This window comes from Pongo pygmaeus, chromosome 4, assembly GCF_028885625.2.
Source record: "Pongo pygmaeus isolate AG05252 chromosome 4, NHGRI_mPonPyg2-v2.0_pri, whole genome shotgun sequence".
Classification (NCBI taxonomy): Eukaryota; Metazoa; Chordata; class Mammalia; order Primates; family Hominidae; genus Pongo; species Pongo pygmaeus.
Window position 1 is genome coordinate 183,748,339 of NC_072377.2, and position 21,146 is coordinate 183,769,484.

A 21,146-nucleotide genomic window follows, 5' to 3' on the forward strand; every position below is an offset into this window, starting at 1 on the left:
TGTTTGTGGAAAAAACTCACAATGACCACTGACAGAATAATGAATAAATAAATTGTTTTATAGTTGCACAATGTATACTAAAGAACAATCAAAATTAAGAATTTCAGTGACATCTATCAAAATAGTTGAATCTTACAAACACAATGATGAGCAAATCAGCAAGCTGCAGAAAATTAGACAGATATTTTATGGATACATATTTGGTAATTTTATTTTTTAAGAATCAGTGGAATAAGAAAAACAAATCCAGGAGGATGGTTACCACTGGTGGTGATGGAGAATGGGGACAATAATAAGCAATAATGAAAATAATAATAAGATGATAATGCCTAATACATATATAGTGTTTGCTATTTGCCACTGTCTCAAGTGCTTTTGATGCAGGATTTTTGCTCCATAGCTTAGCTAAGTCTGGGTTTTTGTCTCACAACCAGGAAGAATTAAGCACGCAGACACTCAAAGAGTGAGTCAGGCAGGGAGTTTTATTGAGCGCTGAAACAGCTTCTAATGGGGAGGGAACACGGGGGTGGTCCTCCTACCTGAAGGCAGGAGTGTTTCCCATATGGCTGAGCCTGGGGCTTTTTATTGGCTCAGAATGGGGAGTGTGTGCTGATTGGTTTGTGAGTATGCACAAAAGGTTAAAGTGAAGATACCACTCAAAGGTGGGCATGATAGTGTAGAAAACCAATTAGGAAAGGGTAGGTATATGTAAAACAGATGAAGGATACGGCTCAATCAGAGGAAGGCATGCCAAATGGGAAGGAGGATTCTCAATTCAGTCCGAGGATTTACCCAGGACTGGTTACTCCGGGAACCTGCCCCTCTCTGCCTTCTGCCTTTATCACTTTTATATTTTATACCTCAGTTAATCCTCACAACAAGCCTCTAAGCAGTTACTTGTACTTTTTCTATTGGTGAAAAAGAAATTGATTTATCGTTCCCAAGCATTGCATCAAATGCTTCCTAATTAAAAAATAATAAACCACAGAGTAAACAGTGTCAATATTTAATACCCGAAAACAGAAAAAAGGCAGCATAATTGTTGTTGTTTTTTAATTTGGAAATAGGGATGTAAATTCCAGAAGAAACAAATAAGCTTGAAAGAGGTACCTTCTAGCTGTGGTAGCCTCTTTGGGGAGGAGTGGTATAAGGGCCTGCAGTTTGATAATGGAACTTTCCCCTACCAATTGGTGTATATACTATGTGCATGGGTTTCTTTGATACAGATAATTCACTGAAAAATATAGCTAGAATAAAATGCCAGACAGAGCTGGTCTCTGGATGGGCAAGTTCTTTTTCTATGCTTTCCTCAATTGAAGAAATGACACAGAAGATATTGTTGTGAATGAATTACAAAGGCATTTAAATTTCAGCATGTCATGAAAGATTGTAAGAAAAATTAAAAACTAGTATAATATTTGTAACAAAAAGATACAAATATCGAAAGAAAACACTAAGTCCTTGTTATAGAATAAAGGAAAAAAGGTAATATTATGGCTGTCATACAAATATGAAATGGACAGATGGCAAGATTTTTATCTAACTAATGAGGGAATCAGTAAGATTTTAAAAATCAGTTCAAAGGAAAACTCAAAGAACCGCACATATATAAGCTGAAATGAATTTATAAATAGATGCAGAAAGGTTCTATTCACAGGGCAACAAGAGTTTTTACAGCATCTTAACAAAAGAACAATACATTTGTAGAGAAGTGGCAATTGCATTCTACTAGACACAATCAATCTGCATTTCTATAAACAAGAGCAGTTGCATAATTAGAAGTTTTCTGGCCGGACGCAGTGGCTCACGCCTGTAATCCCAGCACTTTGGGAGGCCGAGACGGGTGGATCACGAGGTCAGGAGATCGAGACCATCCTGGCCAACATGGTGCAACCCCCTGTCTACGAAAACACAAAAAATTAGCCGGGTGTGGTGGCGGTCGCCTGTAGTCCCAGCTACTTGGGAGGCTGAGGCAGGAGAATGGCGTGAACCTGGGAGGCGGAGCTAGGAGTAAGCCGAGATTGCGCCACTGCACTCCAGCCTGGGCGACAGAGTGAGACTCCATCTGAAAAAAAGAAAAGAAGTTTTCTACAATTTCCAGGGTTGTAAATAGCTTAAAGACAATAAAAGGTTGAGGTAGTCCCTGAGGGCTTTCCAGGCCAGATATCCAGTACATTTTTTGGTCCATATTAAAGTTTTTCTCATTTTTTCCCTACAGCCTCAAGACATAATTGGGAAAAGAAAGAATAATTTTTAAAAAAAATAAATAAATGAAAATAAGCATATGAGATAATGTTTTATAAATCAAAGAAATGCTAATTATACTGTAAAATATTCATACACATATAATACTTGTTTAAAATTACAGTAACTCTTCACATTGTGCCAGATCTCATTTTTATTTTTATTTTATTTATTTATTTATTTTTTGTTTTTGAGACACAGTCTCCCTCTGTTGCCCACGCTGGAGCGCAGTGGCGCAATCTTGGCTCACTGCAACTTCTGCCTCCCAGGTTCAAGTGATCCCCTGCCTCAGCCTCCCGAGTAGCTGGGACTATAGGCACATGCCACCACGCCCAGCTAATTTTTTGTATTTTAGTAGAGACAGGAGTTCACCATGTTGGCTAGGATGGTCTCGATCCCCTGACCTCGTGATCCACCCGCCTCGGCCTTCCAAAGTGCTGGGATTACAGATGTGAGCCACTGCACCCAGCCATCATTTTTAATAAAAATTGAATTTTAGAATAGTTTCCAATTTATAGAAAAGTTACAAAAAGAGTACAGTCACTTTATAACCCATACTCATATTATGAACATCTTACATCAATCTAGTGCATTTCACACTGCAGGGGAGGATAAATTTTTCCCTCTGCCCTCCTGGGTTCTCCAGCTGGGGCCCTGCAAATTAGACAGACAAAAAACAAATTCAGCCAGGTGCGGTGGCTCATGCCTGTAATCCCAGCACTTTGGGAGGCCGAGGTGGGCAGATCACCTGAGGTCAGCAGTTTGAGACCAGCCTGACCAACGTGGTGAAACCCTGTCTCTACTAAGAATACAAAAATTAGCTGGACATGTTGATGCATGCCTGTAGTCCCAGCTACTCCGGAGGCTGAGGCTGGAGAATTGCTTGAACCTGGGAGGCTGAAGTTGTAGTGACCCGAGATTGCACCACTGCACTCCAGCCTCGGCAACAGAGTGGGACTTCGTCTCAAAAAAAAAGAGACAAATTCCTAAGAGAAAAACAACAGGAGTTTATTAACACGTGCACTGCACGTACACGAGAGAACTCAGTGACGGTCACTCAAGGGGGTGGTTAGAACTTGAGCTTATACAGCTTTTTCAAAAAAGAACAATACATTTGTAGAGAAGTGGCAAGACAAAGGAAAGGGGCTTTAGGCTTTCAGGAGCAGCAAACTCTGAGAAAGCAAATATTTGGAGGAAACCAATGGAGTAAGTTTTCTCTGTGCAGGTTGTAAACCAAAACGTATCTGAGACATGTCTCAATCAATTTAGAAGTTTATATTGCCTAGGTTAAGGACATGCCTGGAAGAAATAAATATGGAATCACAGAAATAGTCTGTGGTCTGTGTCTTTCTCCAGATGATTCTGAGGCCTTGAATATTTAAGAAGGAAAAGCGGGCTGGAGGGAAAGAGGGAGGATATGGTCATATTACCGAATCCACATGTTGCAAGACAACAGGGGCAGGAAGGGGAGTTGTCAATCATGTGTTTGTCTCGAGCTCAGTACATCCGCACCTTACATTAGATAAGGTGAACGTAGAGGAGTAACCTGTGGACATAGTTAACCTTTTCTCTGTAGCTGTCTCCTTAGGAACAAAAGGGAGGCATGACTCAGCTCTCAGCTGAATTTTTTTTTCTTTTGGCATATAGTGAATCAGGTCCCAAGTTTTTCTTTTCCTTTCGCATCGTCCATCTCAGAGTCGACTCTCCAGTCTTCTTCATGGACAGAACACTTCCCTGGGAGAGGGGATTTGTGTCAGCCTTCCCTTCTCAGAACTGTCTGCATCTGTTCATTCTCATTTGCCTCCAGCTCAAAACAACCCTTATGCTAAAGTGGCATATTTTGGGGTGGCATCTTCTGGTCTCCTACAAGGCAATGAATGAACCAATATCGCTAAATTATTATTAACTGAAGTCCGTACTTTATTCATCTCTCTTTAGTATTTGCCTGATGTCCTTTTTCTGTTCCAGAGTCCCATCTAGGCTGCCACCTTCCATTTAGTTATTGTGTCTCCTTAAGCTCCTGCTGGTTGGGACAGTTTGTCAAGACTCTCTGTGTTTTTGATCACCTTGACAGTTTAAGGAGTCCTGGTCAGGTATCTTGTAGAAGCACCCTCTATTGTGACTGTCTGATGTTTTTCTCATTGTCAGGCTGGAGCTATGAATTTTTGGAAGAAAGACTGTGGAGGTAAAGTGTCATTTTCATCAGCAGGACTTTAACTGCTGATGTTAACCTTAGTCACTCGACTGAGGAAGCGTTCGTCATGTTGCTACACTCTAAAATTACTCCTTTTTCTCCTTTTCACCTTGTGTTCATAAGGAGGTCATTATGCACAGCCCACTCTAAGGAATGGAGACTTCTGTTCACCTCCTGGAGGGTGGAATATTCGCATTAACTACTTTAACTTCTCTCTCTCTCTTTTTGTTTTGTTTTGAGACACAATCTCTGTCGCCTAGGCTGGAGTGCAGTGGCAAGATCTCGGCTCACTGCAACCTCTGCCTCCTGGGTTCAGGTGATTCTCGTGCCTCAGTCTCCCGAGTAGCTGGGATTACAGGTGAGCACCACCATGATCAGCTAATGTTTGTATTTTTTGTAGAGACGAGGTTTCATCATGTTGGCCAGGCTGATCTCAAACTCCTGGCCTCAAGTGATCCTCCCACCTTAGCCTCCCAAAGTGCTGGGATTACAGGCATGAGCCAGGGCGCCCTGCCTTAAATTATTTTGCATGAGAGATTTGCCTGTTCTCTACCATTTGTTTATTTATTTATTTATTTACGTATTATACTGCTCATATATGCTGGTGGAGACTCCCATATATCGATTGTGTACTTTGGGTTGTAATCCAACATTATTTTATTGCTCGAATTGTTGCACCTTTGCTCATGAGGCGCCCTCTCAGTTGGCTCCTTGGTCCCTTGATACATCCCCATCACTTGTTTTTGTTGTTGTTATTTTGAGAACTTCTTTGCTTTCTGGCATTACCAGTTGTTCCTGGCTCACCTTGTATATTTCCTGTCTCTGTTTTAGAATCTATTTCTCCAAGGAGCTGTGGTTCCTTTTATCGGAAAATGGTATTGGAAAACAAGATCTGTGCCCTAGGTTTGTTTATTGCTACTGGATCATCTTTGCTTTTAGGTCCTGTCAGCTGACAGAGCAAGAACATATTTGTGTATGTGAACCTGTGTATATACACCTGTCTAGAAACAGTTCTACGTTGATTTGTACCTACAATAAGCTCAACAGGAGTTCATGCTGATGTCTCCAACTCTAATCCATTACCACGTCCACTCTCCTTTTAGTATCCTCACCGTTATCACATTGGCAGTCTCTTTTGCCATATAAGGTAATATTCACAAGTTCTAGGGATTAGGAGCTGGACATATTTGAGGGGACCTTTTTCCAGGCTACTACAGTAGGTGCTAAGTGGTATCTCACTGGAGTTTGAATTCACATTTCCTTAATGACTAATAATGTCATGCAACTTTGTATGAGCTTATTTGCTATTCTTATATGTTCTTTGGTGAAGTGTATGATCAAATCTTTTGCCCACTTTTAATATTAGGTTTGGGGCTGGGCACAGTGGTTCATGCCTGTAATTCCAGCACTTTGGAGGCCGAGGTGGGCGGATCACTTGAGGTCAGGAGTTTGAGACCTATCTGGTCAACATGGTGAAACCCCGTCTCTACTAAAAATACAAAAATTAGCCGGGCGTAGTGGTGTGCGCCTGTCGTCCAGCTACTCGGGAAGCTAAGGTACAAGAATTGCTTGAACTGGGTAGGCAGAGGTTGCAGTAGCCGAGATCTTGCCATTGCACTCCAGCCTGGGCCACAGAGCCAAATTCTGTCTAAAAAAAAAAAAAAAAAAAATTAGGTTGTTTGGTTTTCTTTTTTTTATTATAGAGTTTTAAGAGTGCTTTATGTATTCTGGATACAAGACCTTTATCAGATCCATGCTTTCCAAATATTTCTCCCAATGTGTGGCTTGTCTTTCATTTTCTTAAGAGTGTCTTTGATAAGCAGGTTTTAATTTACAGGAAGTCCAAGTTAACTTTTTTTTTCATTTATGGATAATGCTTTTGGTGTTGCATTCAAGAAACCTTTGCTTAACACAAGGCCACAAAGATTTTCTCTTATTTTTTTTTTTCTAGCACTTTGGGAGCCCAAGGCAGGCAGATCACGAGGTCAGGAATTCGAGACCAGCCTGGCCAACATGGCGAAACCCCATCTCTACTAAAAATACCAAAAATTAGCCAGGCGTAGTGGCGGGCGCCTGCAATCCCAGCTACTCAGGAGGCTGAGACAGGAGAATCGCTTGAACCTGGAGGCAGAGGTTACAGTGAGCCGAGATTGCGCCATTGCACTTCAGCCTGGGCAACAAGGGTGAAACTCCATCTCAAAAAAATAAACAAAAAAATAAAAAATTAACTGGGAATGGTGGTGCACGCCTGTATTCCCAGCTATTCGGGAGGCTTAAGCAGGAGAATCGCTTGAGCCCAGGAGGTAGAGGTTGCAGTGAGCGAAGATTGCACCACCGCACTCCAGCCTCGGGCGACAGAGCTAGACTGTCTCAAAAAAATAAAAAATAAATAAAAAAGTATAGTCTTAGTGTGGGGTTTTGTAGACAAGCTCTTTTGCATTTCTAGCTTGGTGGCAGATTTTTTTATTGGGAATGCATGTTGGATTTTCCAGTGCCTTTTCTGGGCTTTGGCCTGAAGACTGTCGAAGCAGCAGGATGGGACAGTTGAAGGACTCACCTCATTTGTTTTTGACTCTCTGGAACCAATGTCCTTTATTGCCTGATGTCTCATGTTACATGTTGTCTCTTGGTGGTGTTGTTAGTGTGTGTATAAGGTGAGACAGTAATTCCAGTCTTTTTTACTCTGTCTTGGCCAGAAATAGTAAACAGATTTTTATGGCATTTGCTACTTTTTTTTTTTTTTGAGACGGAGTCTCGCTCTGTCGCCCAGGCTGGAGTGCGGTGGCGCGATCTCAGCTCACTGCAAGCTCCGCCTCCCAGGTTCATGCCATTCTCCTGCCTCAGCCTCCCGAGCAGCTGGGACTACAGGCGCCGCCAGCACACCCGGCTAATTCTTTGTATTTTTAATAGAGACGGGGTTTCACCGTGTTAGCCAGGATGGTCTCGATCTCTTGACCTCGTGATCCGCCCGTCTCGGCCTCCCAAAGTGCTGGGATTACAGGCGTGAGCCACCGCGCCCGGCTTTTTTTTTTTGAGACAGGTCTCACTGTGTGGCTCAGGCTGGAGTGCAGTCGTGAAATTTCGGCTCACTGCTATCTCCGCCTCCCCGGCTCAAGTGATTCTCCCCCTCAGCACCCCACTCCAACCCCCAGTAGCTGGGACCACGATGCCCGGCTAATTTTTTTTTTTTGAGGGGGGAGGATGGGGAGAGATGGAGTTTCACTATGTTGCCCGGACTGGTCTCGCACTCCCGAGCTCAAGCCATCTGCCCACTTTGGCCTCTCAAAGTGTTGGGACTACAGGTGTGAACCACTGTGCCCGGCCGGACTCTTCTTTTTTAAAATGAGTTACATTCATTACTAAATCTAGCAGAGATACCTATGAATTGGAATCTATGTAAATACAGTCATCCTCCAAATGCCTTTGCTTCACTCACAATTCAATGCAAAATTGGAAGGTTATAGTATTCTACAGAATCTATAGTACTCTATTTAAATTCCAAATCATTTTCTGTTTGAAATCTGAGGACACTGCTCCACACCATCTTCTAGAATCCGTGTTGCTGAGAAGCCTGATGTCAGCTGCACTTTCTTTGGTTCGTCTAGAGTAGTGGACGTTCTTGGTTACCTAATATCCTCTCGCCTTCCTAATTCTCAACAGAACCTTGATTTTGTTTACATATCCACATCACATCCAGCTCCTAAGGATCAGGGTGGAGAAAAGGAGAAACCTGTTTGTTTTTTCTGAGAGCGTCGCTCTGTCCCCCAGGCTGGAGTGCAGTGGCGCGATCTCAGCTCCGCCTCCCAGGTTCAAGCAACTGCCCTGCCTCAGCCTCCTGAATAGCTGGGATTACAGGCTTGAGACATCACGCCTGGCCGAAGCTTGGTTTTTGCTGACATCACAGAACCACTGATTCTTCCTTAGCTGGAGTCTGCCCCAGTGATTTCTTGCTATGCCTTATTCATTTCAGCCAATTTGAGCAGTTCCATCTTCTATGACTTGTAGCAAATAACACATGCCAACCTTTTATTCCATCTTTTCTGGCCACTTTTAGGGGTTTCTATTTATCCTCAGAGTTGTGATATTTCATCGAGGATGTATTTTTTATGGGCCATCCCTACCCTAGCTCATTCATTATGCCAAACACCCTACATTTTATTTACTCTGAAGACTCAGGGCTTCCTCAGCTTGAATGTGTTTTCTGCTATATCTCTATCACTATTTCTATATGTAATCGATTTGTTATTATTCCCCCCTCTCCATTTTCTCTGCTTTCTTCTGAATCTTTTTATTAGATTTTGGATATCAGAGCACATATCTCCTGCATGTCTTCCAAATGTTTCCTCAATTTCTGGTGTTCTGATGGTATTTTTCTAGAGTTGCATGAGATTTGCTCCTTTGAAAATTATATGTGTTTGGGGTTACTTTGAAGAATATGAAGAGAAAAAGGGAGGTAATCATGGGTACTCAGTCTGGCACCTTTTACTTTGTAAATCTCAATGCTATGTTGTTTTGCCAATAATGGTCTATAACTGTTATATCTTTATCATTATTATTTTAAAATAACAATTAAATATAGAAATAAGATATGGTCCAGAAGTCGAATTGCCCATGTGTTAATTCTATATTTAATTTTTTTTGAGGAACTGACATACCGTTTTCCAGCGCAGCGGTACCATTTTATATTCCCACCATTAAGGCACAAGGATTGTTTTCTGGTTTTCTTTTTTTTCCAAATTTTGTAATAGCCATCCTAATGAGTGTGAAATTGCAGTGGATGTTTGATCTGCATTCCCCTAATGATTAGTGATGTGCATTATTATCTTTTAACAATATAAAACATCCATTTTGTTCAATTTAATTATTTTTACATTGCAATAATCTTTGTATTGTTGTAACATCGTGATCCAAGATTTCTTTTTCATATTATCTACCTGACATCTCTTAGTCCATCTCTGCATTTTCTATCTTCAAGTACCCTTTGTGTTTAGGTTTGTCTCTGTAAATCCTAATGTCTGATGTTTTAAAAATCAACACTTCCTGAGCACATAGTATTTGATGTGTACAGTGCCGGTCACCGAGGATGCAGTTGTGATGATAGCGCTGGGAGTTGGGTTTTATTTTACGTTTTAAAGAAGTCACTTCAAAAGAAGTGAGTGCCATGAAGAGGGAAATACTGGGTTTATGCTTTTGTTTTACTCTGAGTGCCAGTAAATATGTAAAGATTACAAAAATTTATTTATTTATTTATTTATTTATTTGAGACAGAGTCTTGCTCTGTCGCCCAGGCTAGAGTGCAGTGGCGCGATCTCAGCTCACCGCAACCTTCGCCTCCCAGGTTCAAGCGATTCTCCTGCCTCAGCCTCCCGAGTAGCTGGGATTACAGGCACGCGCCACCAAGCCCGACTAATTTTTTGTGTTTTCGTAGACAGGGGGTTGCACCATGTTGGCCAAGATGGTCTCGATCCCCTGACCTTGTGATCCGCCCACCTCGGCCTCCCAAAGTGCTGGGATTACAGGCATAAGCCACCGGGCCCGGCCGAGATTACAAAATTTAGACATAATTCCTTTTTAATTAAAATAGCAGAATGGACTGTAATAGTCTGTCACCACCTGCGAATAATCAGCAGCGGCTAGTCTTCCACATTTAAAAATTCATACTCACTTTTCCGTCTTACTATTGTTGTCATTCGAATTACGAATACAATGGGTGGTTTAGCGGAGGGAGAGTAGTTGGATCCCAAGCTTAGGGACTCGGCTTCAGCCTTCTCGAACTCCACAGCCCGATCGCGTTCTCCGCTCTCGGAGCTGTGGTTCCCTCTCGGACACCGTAAGTGGTGTTGCCGCGGTGACGTCTGGGAAATGAAGTCCGGAGGGACAAACGCTGCGGTTCAGCCAGGGAAACCCGTCGGCTCTCCGGCGCGCAGGCGCAGTTGCGCCCGGCGGCGACGGGAAACGTCTCTGAATTAGGTGTACCGCTCGCCTCTTGTGCGGTGTGCAGCTGCGCGCCCCCCGTCGTGGCGGGCCCAGGTACAGGCTGCCGGTGAGGGCGGGCCCGGGGCGTGTGGCTGCCGCGGCGGGACCAGGACGAGGGCTGGCCTCTACGCGTGTCCGCCGAGCCCCGGCTCCAGGCGTCCGAGCCGGGGCGGCCTCGGCAGGTGAACCCGGCCCCGGAGGGGGCGTGGTCTGGGAAGGGCCTGGCGGAGGCCGGGAGGGCGCGTCGATGCCGCTGGATTCCTGGGCCGCAGCCTGGGCCGGACTCCGGGGGAAACGGCTCCAGAAAAGAAACTGCAAAACGCCGCCTCGATTCAGGGTCCGCAGCCCTCCGGGCGGTTTTCCGCTCTTAGCGTGTGTGGGTTTAAGCCTCCCCATACTCCGTTTCCCGGAGTTTAAACTTTAGATTTACTCGTGTTTGGCAGTCTTGCTCGTTTGGCAGTGTTTTCCTACAGTCAGTCCTAGAGTGATTTAACTATTTCGTTTTTTATTTACTGTAACCATGTCCACTTGCTAAGTTTCTTCCCATTTCTCTAAATTTTAAATCAGTTTCTAGCCAGTGATGCTATTTTCTTGAGCCCTTGTTTTTTGGGGGCGGGGGAGAATGGGTAACGCTACGTTTAAGCAGCTTTGATAACTGTTTTTGATAAAGGAAGTAAATCTTACAAGAGGAAGAAAAGAGGACTAATTTTTGGTTGGCTGTTGCTAGAAAAGAGCATCAGTTCTTCAACTGCTGTTTTTCGTATTGAACAACATCCAAGTGCAGATGTGTGGAATATTGTGTGATTTCCTGTTACTTTATCTGGATGAGCCTTGCCTGATTCCGCCCTTGACCCTGTTAAGGCACGGCAGATGGTCTTCATCCCTTCGCTCCATTCGTCTTTATCTTAAAGCACTGGCAGAAAGGTAGCAGGCCCGGCGACTGTGTACCTGCTTCCCACACTGGTTTAAGTGGCCGGACTCAGGGCCCCTCTGGCCTGGGCAGTTCCAGGCTCCTTCTCTGCGGGTGCTCAGCTTATGGCTTCTAACCTGGTCAGGCCTAATGAGGGTGGGCATGCAGGCTGGATGAAAAGACCTCACAGCTTTTTTCTCCATTCCAGGTGCCTTCCCCAAGAGAGGCAGCAGGGAGGGAGAAATGGCAAGGAGGTTGCTGCCAGCCCATGTACAGGTGAGTGAAGGCTTCTTTTTGCTTGAATTGCCTTCAGGGTCTAGACATGGTAAACTTCTTCATCTGTTGTTGAGCTTCTGTACCCAGTGAAGCTCGGGGAAGGACCAGAGGGCTTGGTAGCTGAGGAACTCTGGAAGGAAGGTGTTTCCCTTGCCTCAGAGCCTGTCTCATACTTTTTTTTTTTTTTTCCTTTTTTGAGACAGGGTCTCACTCTGTTACCCAGGCTGGAGTGCAGTGGCACGGACACGGCTCACTGCAGCCTCAGCCTCCCTGGTAGCTGGGACTACAGGCATGTGTGCCACCACACCCGGCTAATTTTTGTATTTTTAGTAGAGACCAGGCTTCAACAAGTTGGCAAGGCTGGTCTCGAACTCCTGACCTCAAGCAATCTGCCCGCCTCAGCCTCCTAAAGTGTTGGGACTATGGGCGTGAGCCACCGCGCCCGGCCCCCAGTCTCATACTTTTTGACAAAGAATTTAATGGGGCTCCAGTGCCAGGCCACTGCCACTACCAGAGCTTTGTGAAAGATCCAGATGTTTTTGCCCTGTGGCAGACAAAGACACGGAGGAGTCAAATAATTCCTTCCTAACACTGGGAATTTGAAAAAGAGAGGCCCTGTATTCCCAGGACCTTGGGAGGCCAAGGCGAGTGGATCACTTGAGGTCAGAAGTTCAAGACCAGCCTGACCAACATGGTGAAACCTGGTCTCTACTAAAAATACAGAAATTAGCTAGGGATGGTGGTACATGTGTATAGTCCCAACTACTCTGGAGGCTGAGGCAGGGGAATCACTTGAACCCGGGAGGCGGGGGTTGAAGTGAGCAGAGATCATGCCACTGCACTCCAGCCTGCGTGACACAGCGAGACTCCATCTCAAAAAAAAAAAAAAAAAAAGCCAGATGTGGTGGGTCTGGTGGTGCGCTCCTATAATCCCAGTTAGTCCGGAGGCTGAGGCAGGAGAATCACTTGAACCCGGAAGGTGGAGGTTGCAGTGAGCTGAGATCGTGCCACTGCACTCCAGCCTGGTGGCATAGCAAGACTCCATCTCAAAAAAAAAAAGAAAGAAAAGAAAAATATGCCTGAAGGAGATAAGCTTTGTACGCCTTTGTGATTATGTACAGGATACTCAATTCAGCATTTTTAGGGTATTAACAAAGTGAAAACAACCTAAACATCCAGTACTAGGTGAGTTAAATAAACTAGATCATCTATACACTGAACTACTGGGCAGTATTTAAACAGTGGTGACTAGGATGCGGTTATTTGTATAATGTGATTTTATTTTTATTTAAATATAGAACCATATTTGCATGAAAATCACCTGAAGAGACATAGCAAAAAGTTAACTTTTTCTGGTGGTAGAAAGTTAGATGAACACTTCTTGTTGTTTTGCTTATTGATCTTTTAGAATTTTCTAGTAAGCTTTTTTAAGATGATTCTTTTGTTTTGTTTTGTTTTTTAAGAGACAGGATCTTACTCTGTTGCCCAGGCTGGAGTGCAGTAGTGTGATCACACGTCACTGCAGCCTCGACCTCCTGGGCTCAGACAAGCCTTTTGTCTCAGCCTTCTGAATAACTGGGACTACAGGCACATGCCACCACACCCAATTAATTAAAAAAAAAAATTATTTTTTGCAGAGATGGGTTCTCTCTATGTTACCCAGGCTGGTCTCAAACTCCTGGGCTCAAGTAATCCTCCTCCCAAAGTGCTGGGATTACAGGCGTGAGCCACTGTGCCCAGCCAAGAAGATGACTCTCAAGAAAAGAAGGGGAGATGGCTCTGGTTCAGAGCAGTGACATGCCATCCAGTGAAGGAGGAGAGAGGTAGAAGAACAGGAGCTTCTGGGGTGGGGAGGGGGACTCCTGACCATAGCCTTCTCCTTTGGCTTGAAAGGTTATGTAGCCCACCACCTGGGACCTCTCCTGACACAGCCATGCCTGGAACATTCTCATAGCCTTCCCTGCTGTGAATGTCAGTGTCCTCTTTCCCAGGACTCAGAGATGGCCCGAGTTGAGGCAGAACTAGGACTCAGTGACCGCCTTTCCCGGCAAGCCTGGTGGTGTTCCACCTATACCTCCCTTAGTGAATGCGCTGGTGCCTCCTTCCGAAACCTGACTGTCAGGTGTCACCTGTAAGATGAGGGTTTGGTCTAGGTGATTGGATGTTTCCAAATCTAAAGTTCAGTGTTTTCTTGCTCTGATTTTGTTTCACGGGTTCAAGTGCTTCTCTTGTTTGGCCTCTGTGTTCAAGCTTCCTGAGGGGATGGTGTTTCACTCACCATAGGTAAATGATAAATGTGTGCTTGGTAACTGAAAAGTTGTCCAGAAACACTTGAAATACTTAGAACCCCAAGTTGTGACAGGGTTGCTTCTCAGTCGTCCCATTGTGGGGACAGTCCTGGATGAACAGGAGTGGGTTTGCCATTCCAGGAGTCCGTGACGTTCAGGGATGTGGCCGTGTTCTTCAGCCAGGATGAGTGGTTGCACCTGGACTCTGCCCAGAGAGCATTGTACCGGGAGGTGATGCTGGAGAACTACAGCATCCTGGTCTCACTGGGTAAGGAACTTTCCTCCTGATGCAGAATCTGCCAAAGAGCACCTTAGCACCCTCAGGGGGCACATTTGGAGGGCTTGGCCAGGTCGGCTCACAGGTGGGCTCCAAGAGTGGCCATTGCCATTCCCCTTGGTTGTACTGAGAGACCTTGGCTTAGTAGAGTTGATGAAGGGTGTCTTTTCTCTGCTTTTCCTGTCTTCTGCCCACTGAGCTCTGTTCCCCGAGCCCCACAAGGTGTTCTTGCTGAGAGGAGTGCACAGCCAGAGCCCTAACTTTCTTCCTGAGACCACCTCCTGGTCGTCCTCTAGGAGCCCAATTTGAAGCTTCTCTCAGAACAAACCTCCTCCTTCCCTGTACTGCCCCTCTGCCCTGGGCACTCTGGGGGCTGGACCTGCCTGCTACGATGGCCGCTCACGTCTCTTTCTTGTTCATGAACAGGGATTCTCTTTTCCAAGCCAAAGGTCATCTCCCAGTTAGAGCAAGGAGAAGATGCCTGGATGGTGGAGAGTGGAGTTCCCCAAGGTGCACATCTCGGTGAGTGACGGAGTAATTGGGAGATGGGCATAACATTTTCCCACTGCCAGAGCACAGTGAGGAGGCTGCGCTCAAGGGTCTCCTTGATGTGCCAGGCCAGGGGGGAATGCTGGGAAGGCAGATCCTTTCTCTTTTAATTACTTGATCCATCAGGTTCAGAGGAGGGTTGAATTCTGCCAATATGGGTTGCACTGTTTTCAGATGTCTTGTAATTTGCAGAATAAGTAATACAGTATATCATGTGTAAAGGTTTATAATTCTTTTATCTTCCTTTTTCCTTGCTTTTACTGGATTGATTCCTTTCCTAAATTATTTTCCTTAGTGGCTTGAACATTACATTTTTTTTTTAATCACTACAATACATCCCTCATAGTTTCATCTTGGAACCATCTTTTGCTTTGATCTCTTTGGTGTACAACTTATTATACATGGTTCAGCAGGGGAAAAAAAGCAGATATATGTGTATGTATTTACATACATGAAAGAGGGAAAGAAGGTGTGACAAATGGTAACAGTTACGGAATGTGAGTGGGCTTCCAGATATTCATCATGCCATTCTTCTCTTTTCTGTGAAAATGTAGGAAATAATGCATCCCAGATCCCAGCTCCTAAGGCGTGTCACTTTTTCCCTATGTGCCCTTGGATGACTACATTGTCAGCTTCCCCATTCATTCTCCTGTGAATTCTGTCTCTGCTTCTGGCAGTAGAGGAGGCCTCTGTTGAGCTTTACCACTTGTCTGGTGTTTTTTTCTCACCTGGGCAGGGCGTGGGCTTTCTGGGCCAGTTCACTTTTGTGTTTCCATTTGTGAACTCTGTCTTCACATTTTTCCCTTTGGCTCGACTAGAATATTTTCTTGGGTAACGTTTTTCAGAAAGGTTCATGTGCGCAATATCTGTACGTGTCAAAAATCAGTTGTTTTTTTCTCTCCTCTGAGATTTGTGTTTTGGATCTAGAATTCTGGCATCCTTTTTTTTTTTTTTTTTTTTTTTTCCCTCTCTGCGTTGTCCAAACTGTCCACTGTCTTTGGGCATGGAGCGCTGCTGACAAATAATCCCATTAGTCCGATTCTATTTCCTGTATAGGTAACTTGTTTTTTCTTTTCTGTCTTCTCTTTGGAATCTTATAGGACATCGTCTTTATCTTTGGAATTCAGACTTTTCATTAGGTTATATGAAAGAGTATTTTTTTTTCTTTGTTCTTTGGCACTTTACTGGCCTCTTTGCTTTGAAGATTCAGTCCTTCCTTTCATTTCAGGAATCTTTTGTTTCTGCCACATTCCACCAACAATGTGAGGCAATTGACTGCAAGAGTAGTGCTACAATAAAATAGAAATTCAATCAGACATCTAGAAAATAAATAGATCTGCAGTAAGGACCAGAATGGTAGCTATAAATGAGTTTCAAATTTCGCTCTGAGCTTTCTGGTTGGCAAATAAATCATTGGTATCACATTGTCAGTATTGTTTTACAAGCATTTTTAAAAATTAATTATTTTAAATTTGTACAAATTCTACATGCTGTTGTAAAAATAGGAGCAAAAAAAAGTCACCTGGAATTTTACCAACTATGATCAATTATTATTGTTTATTACCCATTCAAACTGCGTATTTGTTTAAATGTGTTTGTGTGTGAGAGACAGACACAGTGAGAGAGAGACACAGAAAGATTGATTATACAGCTTGTTCTTGAGCCTGTTTTAATTGTGAATGTCCTTCAGTTATTCAGCCCTCAGTGAATAGAGGCCTACCTCATTGAGAGGACTATATTGTATGTTAAGCCAATTAAACAGTCTTCCTTTTGGAAATTTTAGTTTCTAGTTTTTCTCTGTTACTAATATTGCTAAGATGGTTATGGGAATACAAAGCCGTAGTATAAAGAGGCAAAGGTACCAGGCGTAAATCATCGCAGTACAAGGACATGAGTATTGTGATTGAAAAGGCCAGGCATGTGGCTTAAAAATCCACAAGGGATTTTTTGAAACACTATTCAACTTCATTAAATTAAAATCAATGAAATTCCAACAAAGCACAAGTTACCATTTTTCCCTTATTACCAAGGATTAAGAAATATATACCCAATGTGTTGCCACTGCTGTGAGTGATAAGCAGTATCGTTAGTGGGACTGCAACTGGTACAGTCTTTCTGAAGATGGTCTGGCTTTATTAAAATCAATTTCAAGTCTAGAAATCTTAAGATAATTTCTGCACAGGTAACTGTACAGAGTTACAAAGATGTTGTAAAAGAATGTTTTGTTACAACATGTGGCATCACTGCCACAAAAGGAGGAGGGTAAATGACTCTCAAAAAGGGATTTATTAAATGATGATGTTTTCATGCATTGGACATATTGTACAGCCATTAAAATGATGATGTCAGCCTACATTTATTGACATGGAGAGAAGCTCATGATTTTTAAGTGAAATGGAGGTAAAGGAAGCTTAATTTCAACCCATTTTAATTTTTTAATTAAGTGATTTTTTATATGCAGAAAATTCTGGTGAGCTACGTCCCACATATGATAGTGATTACAATTGCATGATGTATTTATGAGTGAGCTATATGTTCATTTTTATAGTTTTCTGTGTTTTTCTTATAATGATGATATATTTCTTTTGTAGTTTAGAAAATAAAAGCTCTTCCATAAAATACAAAAGAAAATACATTTCTTTTGAATCAATGATTCCATTTCTTGTACTGTATCTTAAGTAACCAAAAAGGTAGACAAAAAACTACTCTCAATAATGTTCTTTTCTCCCAGTATTCCCCAATATCATGATAATAGTGTTGGTGTCCATTGAGTTGCCCAGACCAAAAGCTAGGAGTCATCCTTGAGTCCCCTCTTTCATTGCCTCTGCGCTCTATTCGTAGGTGAAGATACCTGCCAGTGCTACTTGCAGAATATCCCAGATACGCCCACCTCTTTCCATCTCTTATCACCACATGCCAGTGCCAGCCACCACCATCTTCATCCAGGAAGAGTGCAGCGGCCTCCTCATTGCCTGTTCTTCAGCTGCCCTTGTTCTCTTTCTCCCCGGCTCCATTACAGTTTGTTTTTCATACAGCAACCAGAGTGATCCCTTTTAAACAAAAACCACGTCGTTTCATGTCCCTTCTAGCCCTCAGTGATGCTGATGAACTTCCAATATCTTCCTGTATCCTAGAAAACGCTCCACGATATAGCCTGGCCCACTTCTTTTCCTCATCTGTGACACTCTCTCCTTGTTCACTCTGCTTCAGCTACCATGGACTGCTGTATGTCCTGGAAAAAAGGAAGCTTATTCCTGCCTAGGGCCTTTGTGTTACTGTTCTTTCTGACTGGGATCACCTTTATACCCACATTTTTGTCTGGCCAGCGCTTGTTATTTAGATCTCATCTTTAATTTTATTTGTCATCACCCAGTTTAAAATAATTGCCTATTCACTCTTATTACACAGCACTTTGTGTTTTCTTACAGTTCTCATTGCTCCTTTGTACTGCTGTTGATTTGTTACTTGGTCATTGTCTGTATCACACTGCTAGAATGTAAACCTTGAGAGTAGGCCCTTGTCTGGCTTGTGCCCTGTCATTCTCAGAGTCTTAACCTTTGCATAACACACAGTAGGTACTCAGTAGATATTACTTGAGTAAGTGGTTGTCATTATTTACAGCATTCTGAGGAGGCCTAGAGCAGCACTGCTTGATAGCCTGTGTTTGGCGGAGCTCTTCTCTTTCATTTAATTTTAGCCCCTCTGCAGTTTTTCCCTTGGTATTTACCTGAGTGCACTGGTAGCTGCCCTGGGAGACGACGCTGAGGGACACAGGCTGTGCTCAGAAGGGCCTCATACCCTAGCGAGCTGTGCTTTGTTAATAGATCAAGCCTGGCTTCTCCTGTTGTCCCCTAATTTCCTCAGCCCACCTATATGTAAGTTTCTTCAGACCCTTCCCATCCACATGTCTGTCATCCTGCTTCCTTCCTCCTCTTCTTTTTCCCATCCTTTTCTAAGATTTCAAGGCTTTATATTTTTTAACTATCCTTGTGTGTTTTTATGTCACTTTTTAAAATTCTCAGTTGAAGAGAGACTTACATGTTTTGTCTACTTTAGGATGGGAAAGCTTGTTTGAAACCATAGTTTCTAAAGAAGAAAATCAGGAAGTCATGAAAAAACTCATAATTGATGGCACATTTGACTTCAAGTTGGAGAAAACCTACATAAATGAAGATAAGTTAGAGAAGCAACAAGGCAAAAAGAACAGACTTTTCAGTAAAGTGTTAGTTACCATCAAAAAAGTCTACATGAAGGAGAGGAGCTTTAAAGGTATTGAATTTGGGAAAAACCTTGGTCTAAAATCATCACTTATTAGAAAACCCAGAATAGTTTCCAGAGGAAGGAGACCCCGTTCACAGCAGTATTCAGTTCTCTTTAAACAACTGGGGGTCAACACAGTGCGTAAATGTTATAAATGTAATATCTGTGGGAAAATCTTCCTCCACAGTTCCTCCCTGAGTAAACACCAGAGAATCCACACTGGAGAGAAGCTCTATAAATGTAAGGAATGTAGGAAAGCCTTCAGCCAAAGCTCATCCCTAACTCAGCACTTGAGGGTTCATACAGGAGAGAAACCTTATATATGTAGTGAATGTGGAAAAGCCTTCAGTTTCACCACATCTCTTATTGGACACCAGAGAATGCATACTGGAGAGAGACCTTATAAATGCAAGGAATGTGGAAAAACATTTAAAGGTAGTTCATCTCTTAATAATCACCAGCGAATTCACACAGGAGAGAAGCCCTATAAGTGTAATGAATGTGGGAGGGCCTTCAGTCAGTGCTCATCTCTCATTCAGCACCACAGAATTCATACTGGGGAGAAACCGTATGAATGTACTCAGTGTGGGAAAGCCTTCACTTCAATATCGCGGCTAAGTAGGCACCATCGAATTCATACTGGAGAGAAACCCTTTCATTGTAATGAGTGTGGAAAAGTATTCAGCTATCACTCAGCCCTTATCATACATCAGAGAATTCACACTGGTGAGAAACCATATGCATGCAAAGAATGTGGGAAAGCCTTCAGCCAAAGCTCAGCTCTCATACAACATCAAAGAATTCACACTGGAGAAAAACCCTACAAATGTAATGAATGTGGGAAAGCCTTCTCTTGGATTTCACGGCTTAATATACATCACAGAATTCACACTGGAGAGAAACCATATAATTGTAAGGAATGTGGAAAAGCCTTCAGTTCCCACTCAGGCGTTAATACTCATCGAAAAATTCATACTGGAGAAAAACCTTATAAATGTAATGACTGTGAGAAAGCCTTCAACCAAAGCTCAGCTCTAATTCAGCACCAGAGAATTCATACTGGAGAGAAACCATATAACTGTAAAGTGTGTGGGAAAGCCTTCAGACAGAGTTCATCCCTTATGACACACATGAGAATTCATACAGGGGAGAAACCTTATAAATGTAAAGAATGTGGGAAGGCTTTTAGTCAGAGCTCATCTCTTACTAATCATCAAAGGACTCATAATTGAGAAAAACTGTATAAATGCATGTAGGAACTGAAGTTATATTCCATACTGAATATCAAAAAACTCATTTTGGGGAGAAAGTGATGAAAAGTAGTTAATCATGGGTAAAACTTCAGTTAGACCTCATCAAACATCGGAGACTTCATGATGCAGGGTAACCTTGGGAATGCTAGAAAAGCTTCTGTAAAATGTTTATTCATATGTTCTTAAGTTATTACCATGAAATCGAGAATTTTTAAGATTGCAGGGTTAGTATTTGATTGTCTAGTGATGTACGATAACAGCTACCAGCTTTCCTGAGCATCACTGGGAAGCCTGCTGTTTATGTACAAGTACAGCCATAAAATCCGGACACAGATAAATCTAGGAATCTATTTTTTGAAACTATTATGCAAGCCAGTGGGACTAGAAAGAATGTTTTTGAAAAGAAGTATGTATAGGTGACCCATAGCTACCTCACTGTCACTAAAATATTTTTTAATAGTCTTAAAGCAGATTCTGTACTTCATGGTTAAGACTTTGAATTGTTTCTCTGCTTTCTAAGCCATTCACCTGAGAAGAAAATCACTCCATAAACTATGCAGGCATACTATCTTTGAGTTTTCTTCCTGACTACTTATTCCAAACTCTGAGTCAGAGCTAAAGTCACTAAGTCACAGAACACATGGTATTTCACTCGTTTTTCTCATTAAAAGTGATTACCTTTGCTGTATTGATAAGTAAAGGTCATTCAGACAACCACTGCTTTTGCAATTTAATGAAAAATGTTATAAATTATCTCAGAATGTAGCCAATAGCAAGCACAGCTCAGCTCCCAGGGTGTGCCTGCTTCTGTGAGTTTTCTGGTTACCAGCCACCAGAAGGCCCAGGAACAATGTAGAACTCAGGTCATCATCCTTGGAGGTAAAATGAACCAGATCACTTTCACCCTTACTTCCACTTT

The 21,146-nt window shown here is 42.9% G+C and overlaps 1 protein-coding gene across 3 annotated transcripts; it reads left to right on the forward strand.

Annotated features, from left to right (window-relative positions):
* The first annotated feature begins 10,261 nt into the window (after positions 1-10,261).
* ZNF879 (zinc finger protein 879) lies at positions 10,262-20,941 on the forward strand. 3 transcript variants are annotated; one of them, XM_054487642.2, is made up of 5 exons: positions 10,262-10,468; positions 11,533-11,600; positions 14,030-14,156; positions 14,592-14,687; positions 18,771-20,941. In XM_054487642.2, the coding sequence occupies exons 2-5, from the start codon at positions 11,568-11,570 to the stop codon at positions 20,204-20,206; spliced, it is 1,692 nt and encodes a 563-aa protein (XP_054343617.1). In that variant the 5' UTR covers positions 10,262-10,468; positions 11,533-11,567; the 3' UTR covers positions 20,207-20,941. The 3 variants fall into 3 exon arrangements, with proteins under 3 accessions (XP_054343617.1, XP_054343616.1, XP_054343615.1); XM_054487641.2 differs by having other exon boundaries at positions 10,354-10,596; XM_054487640.2 differs by having other exon boundaries at positions 10,395-10,751.
* The last annotated feature ends 205 nt before the right edge of the window (positions 20,942-21,146 follow it).

What these genes read in the sequence shown, in the direction of transcription:
- ZNF879 (XM_054487642.2), top strand. Translation starts at nt 11,568, where the DNA reads ATGGCAAGGAGGTTGCTGCCAGCCCATGTACAG. An exon ending in CAGCATCCTGGTCTCACTGG is followed by an intron (nt 14,157 to 14,591) that starts GTAAGGAACTTT and finishes GTTCATGAACAG; the next exon opens with GGATTCTCTTTTCCAAGCCA. An exon ending in TCCCCAAGGTGCACATCTCG is followed by an intron (nt 14,688 to 18,770) that starts GTGAGTGACGGA and finishes TGTCTACTTTAG; the next exon opens with GATGGGAAAGCTTGTTTGAA.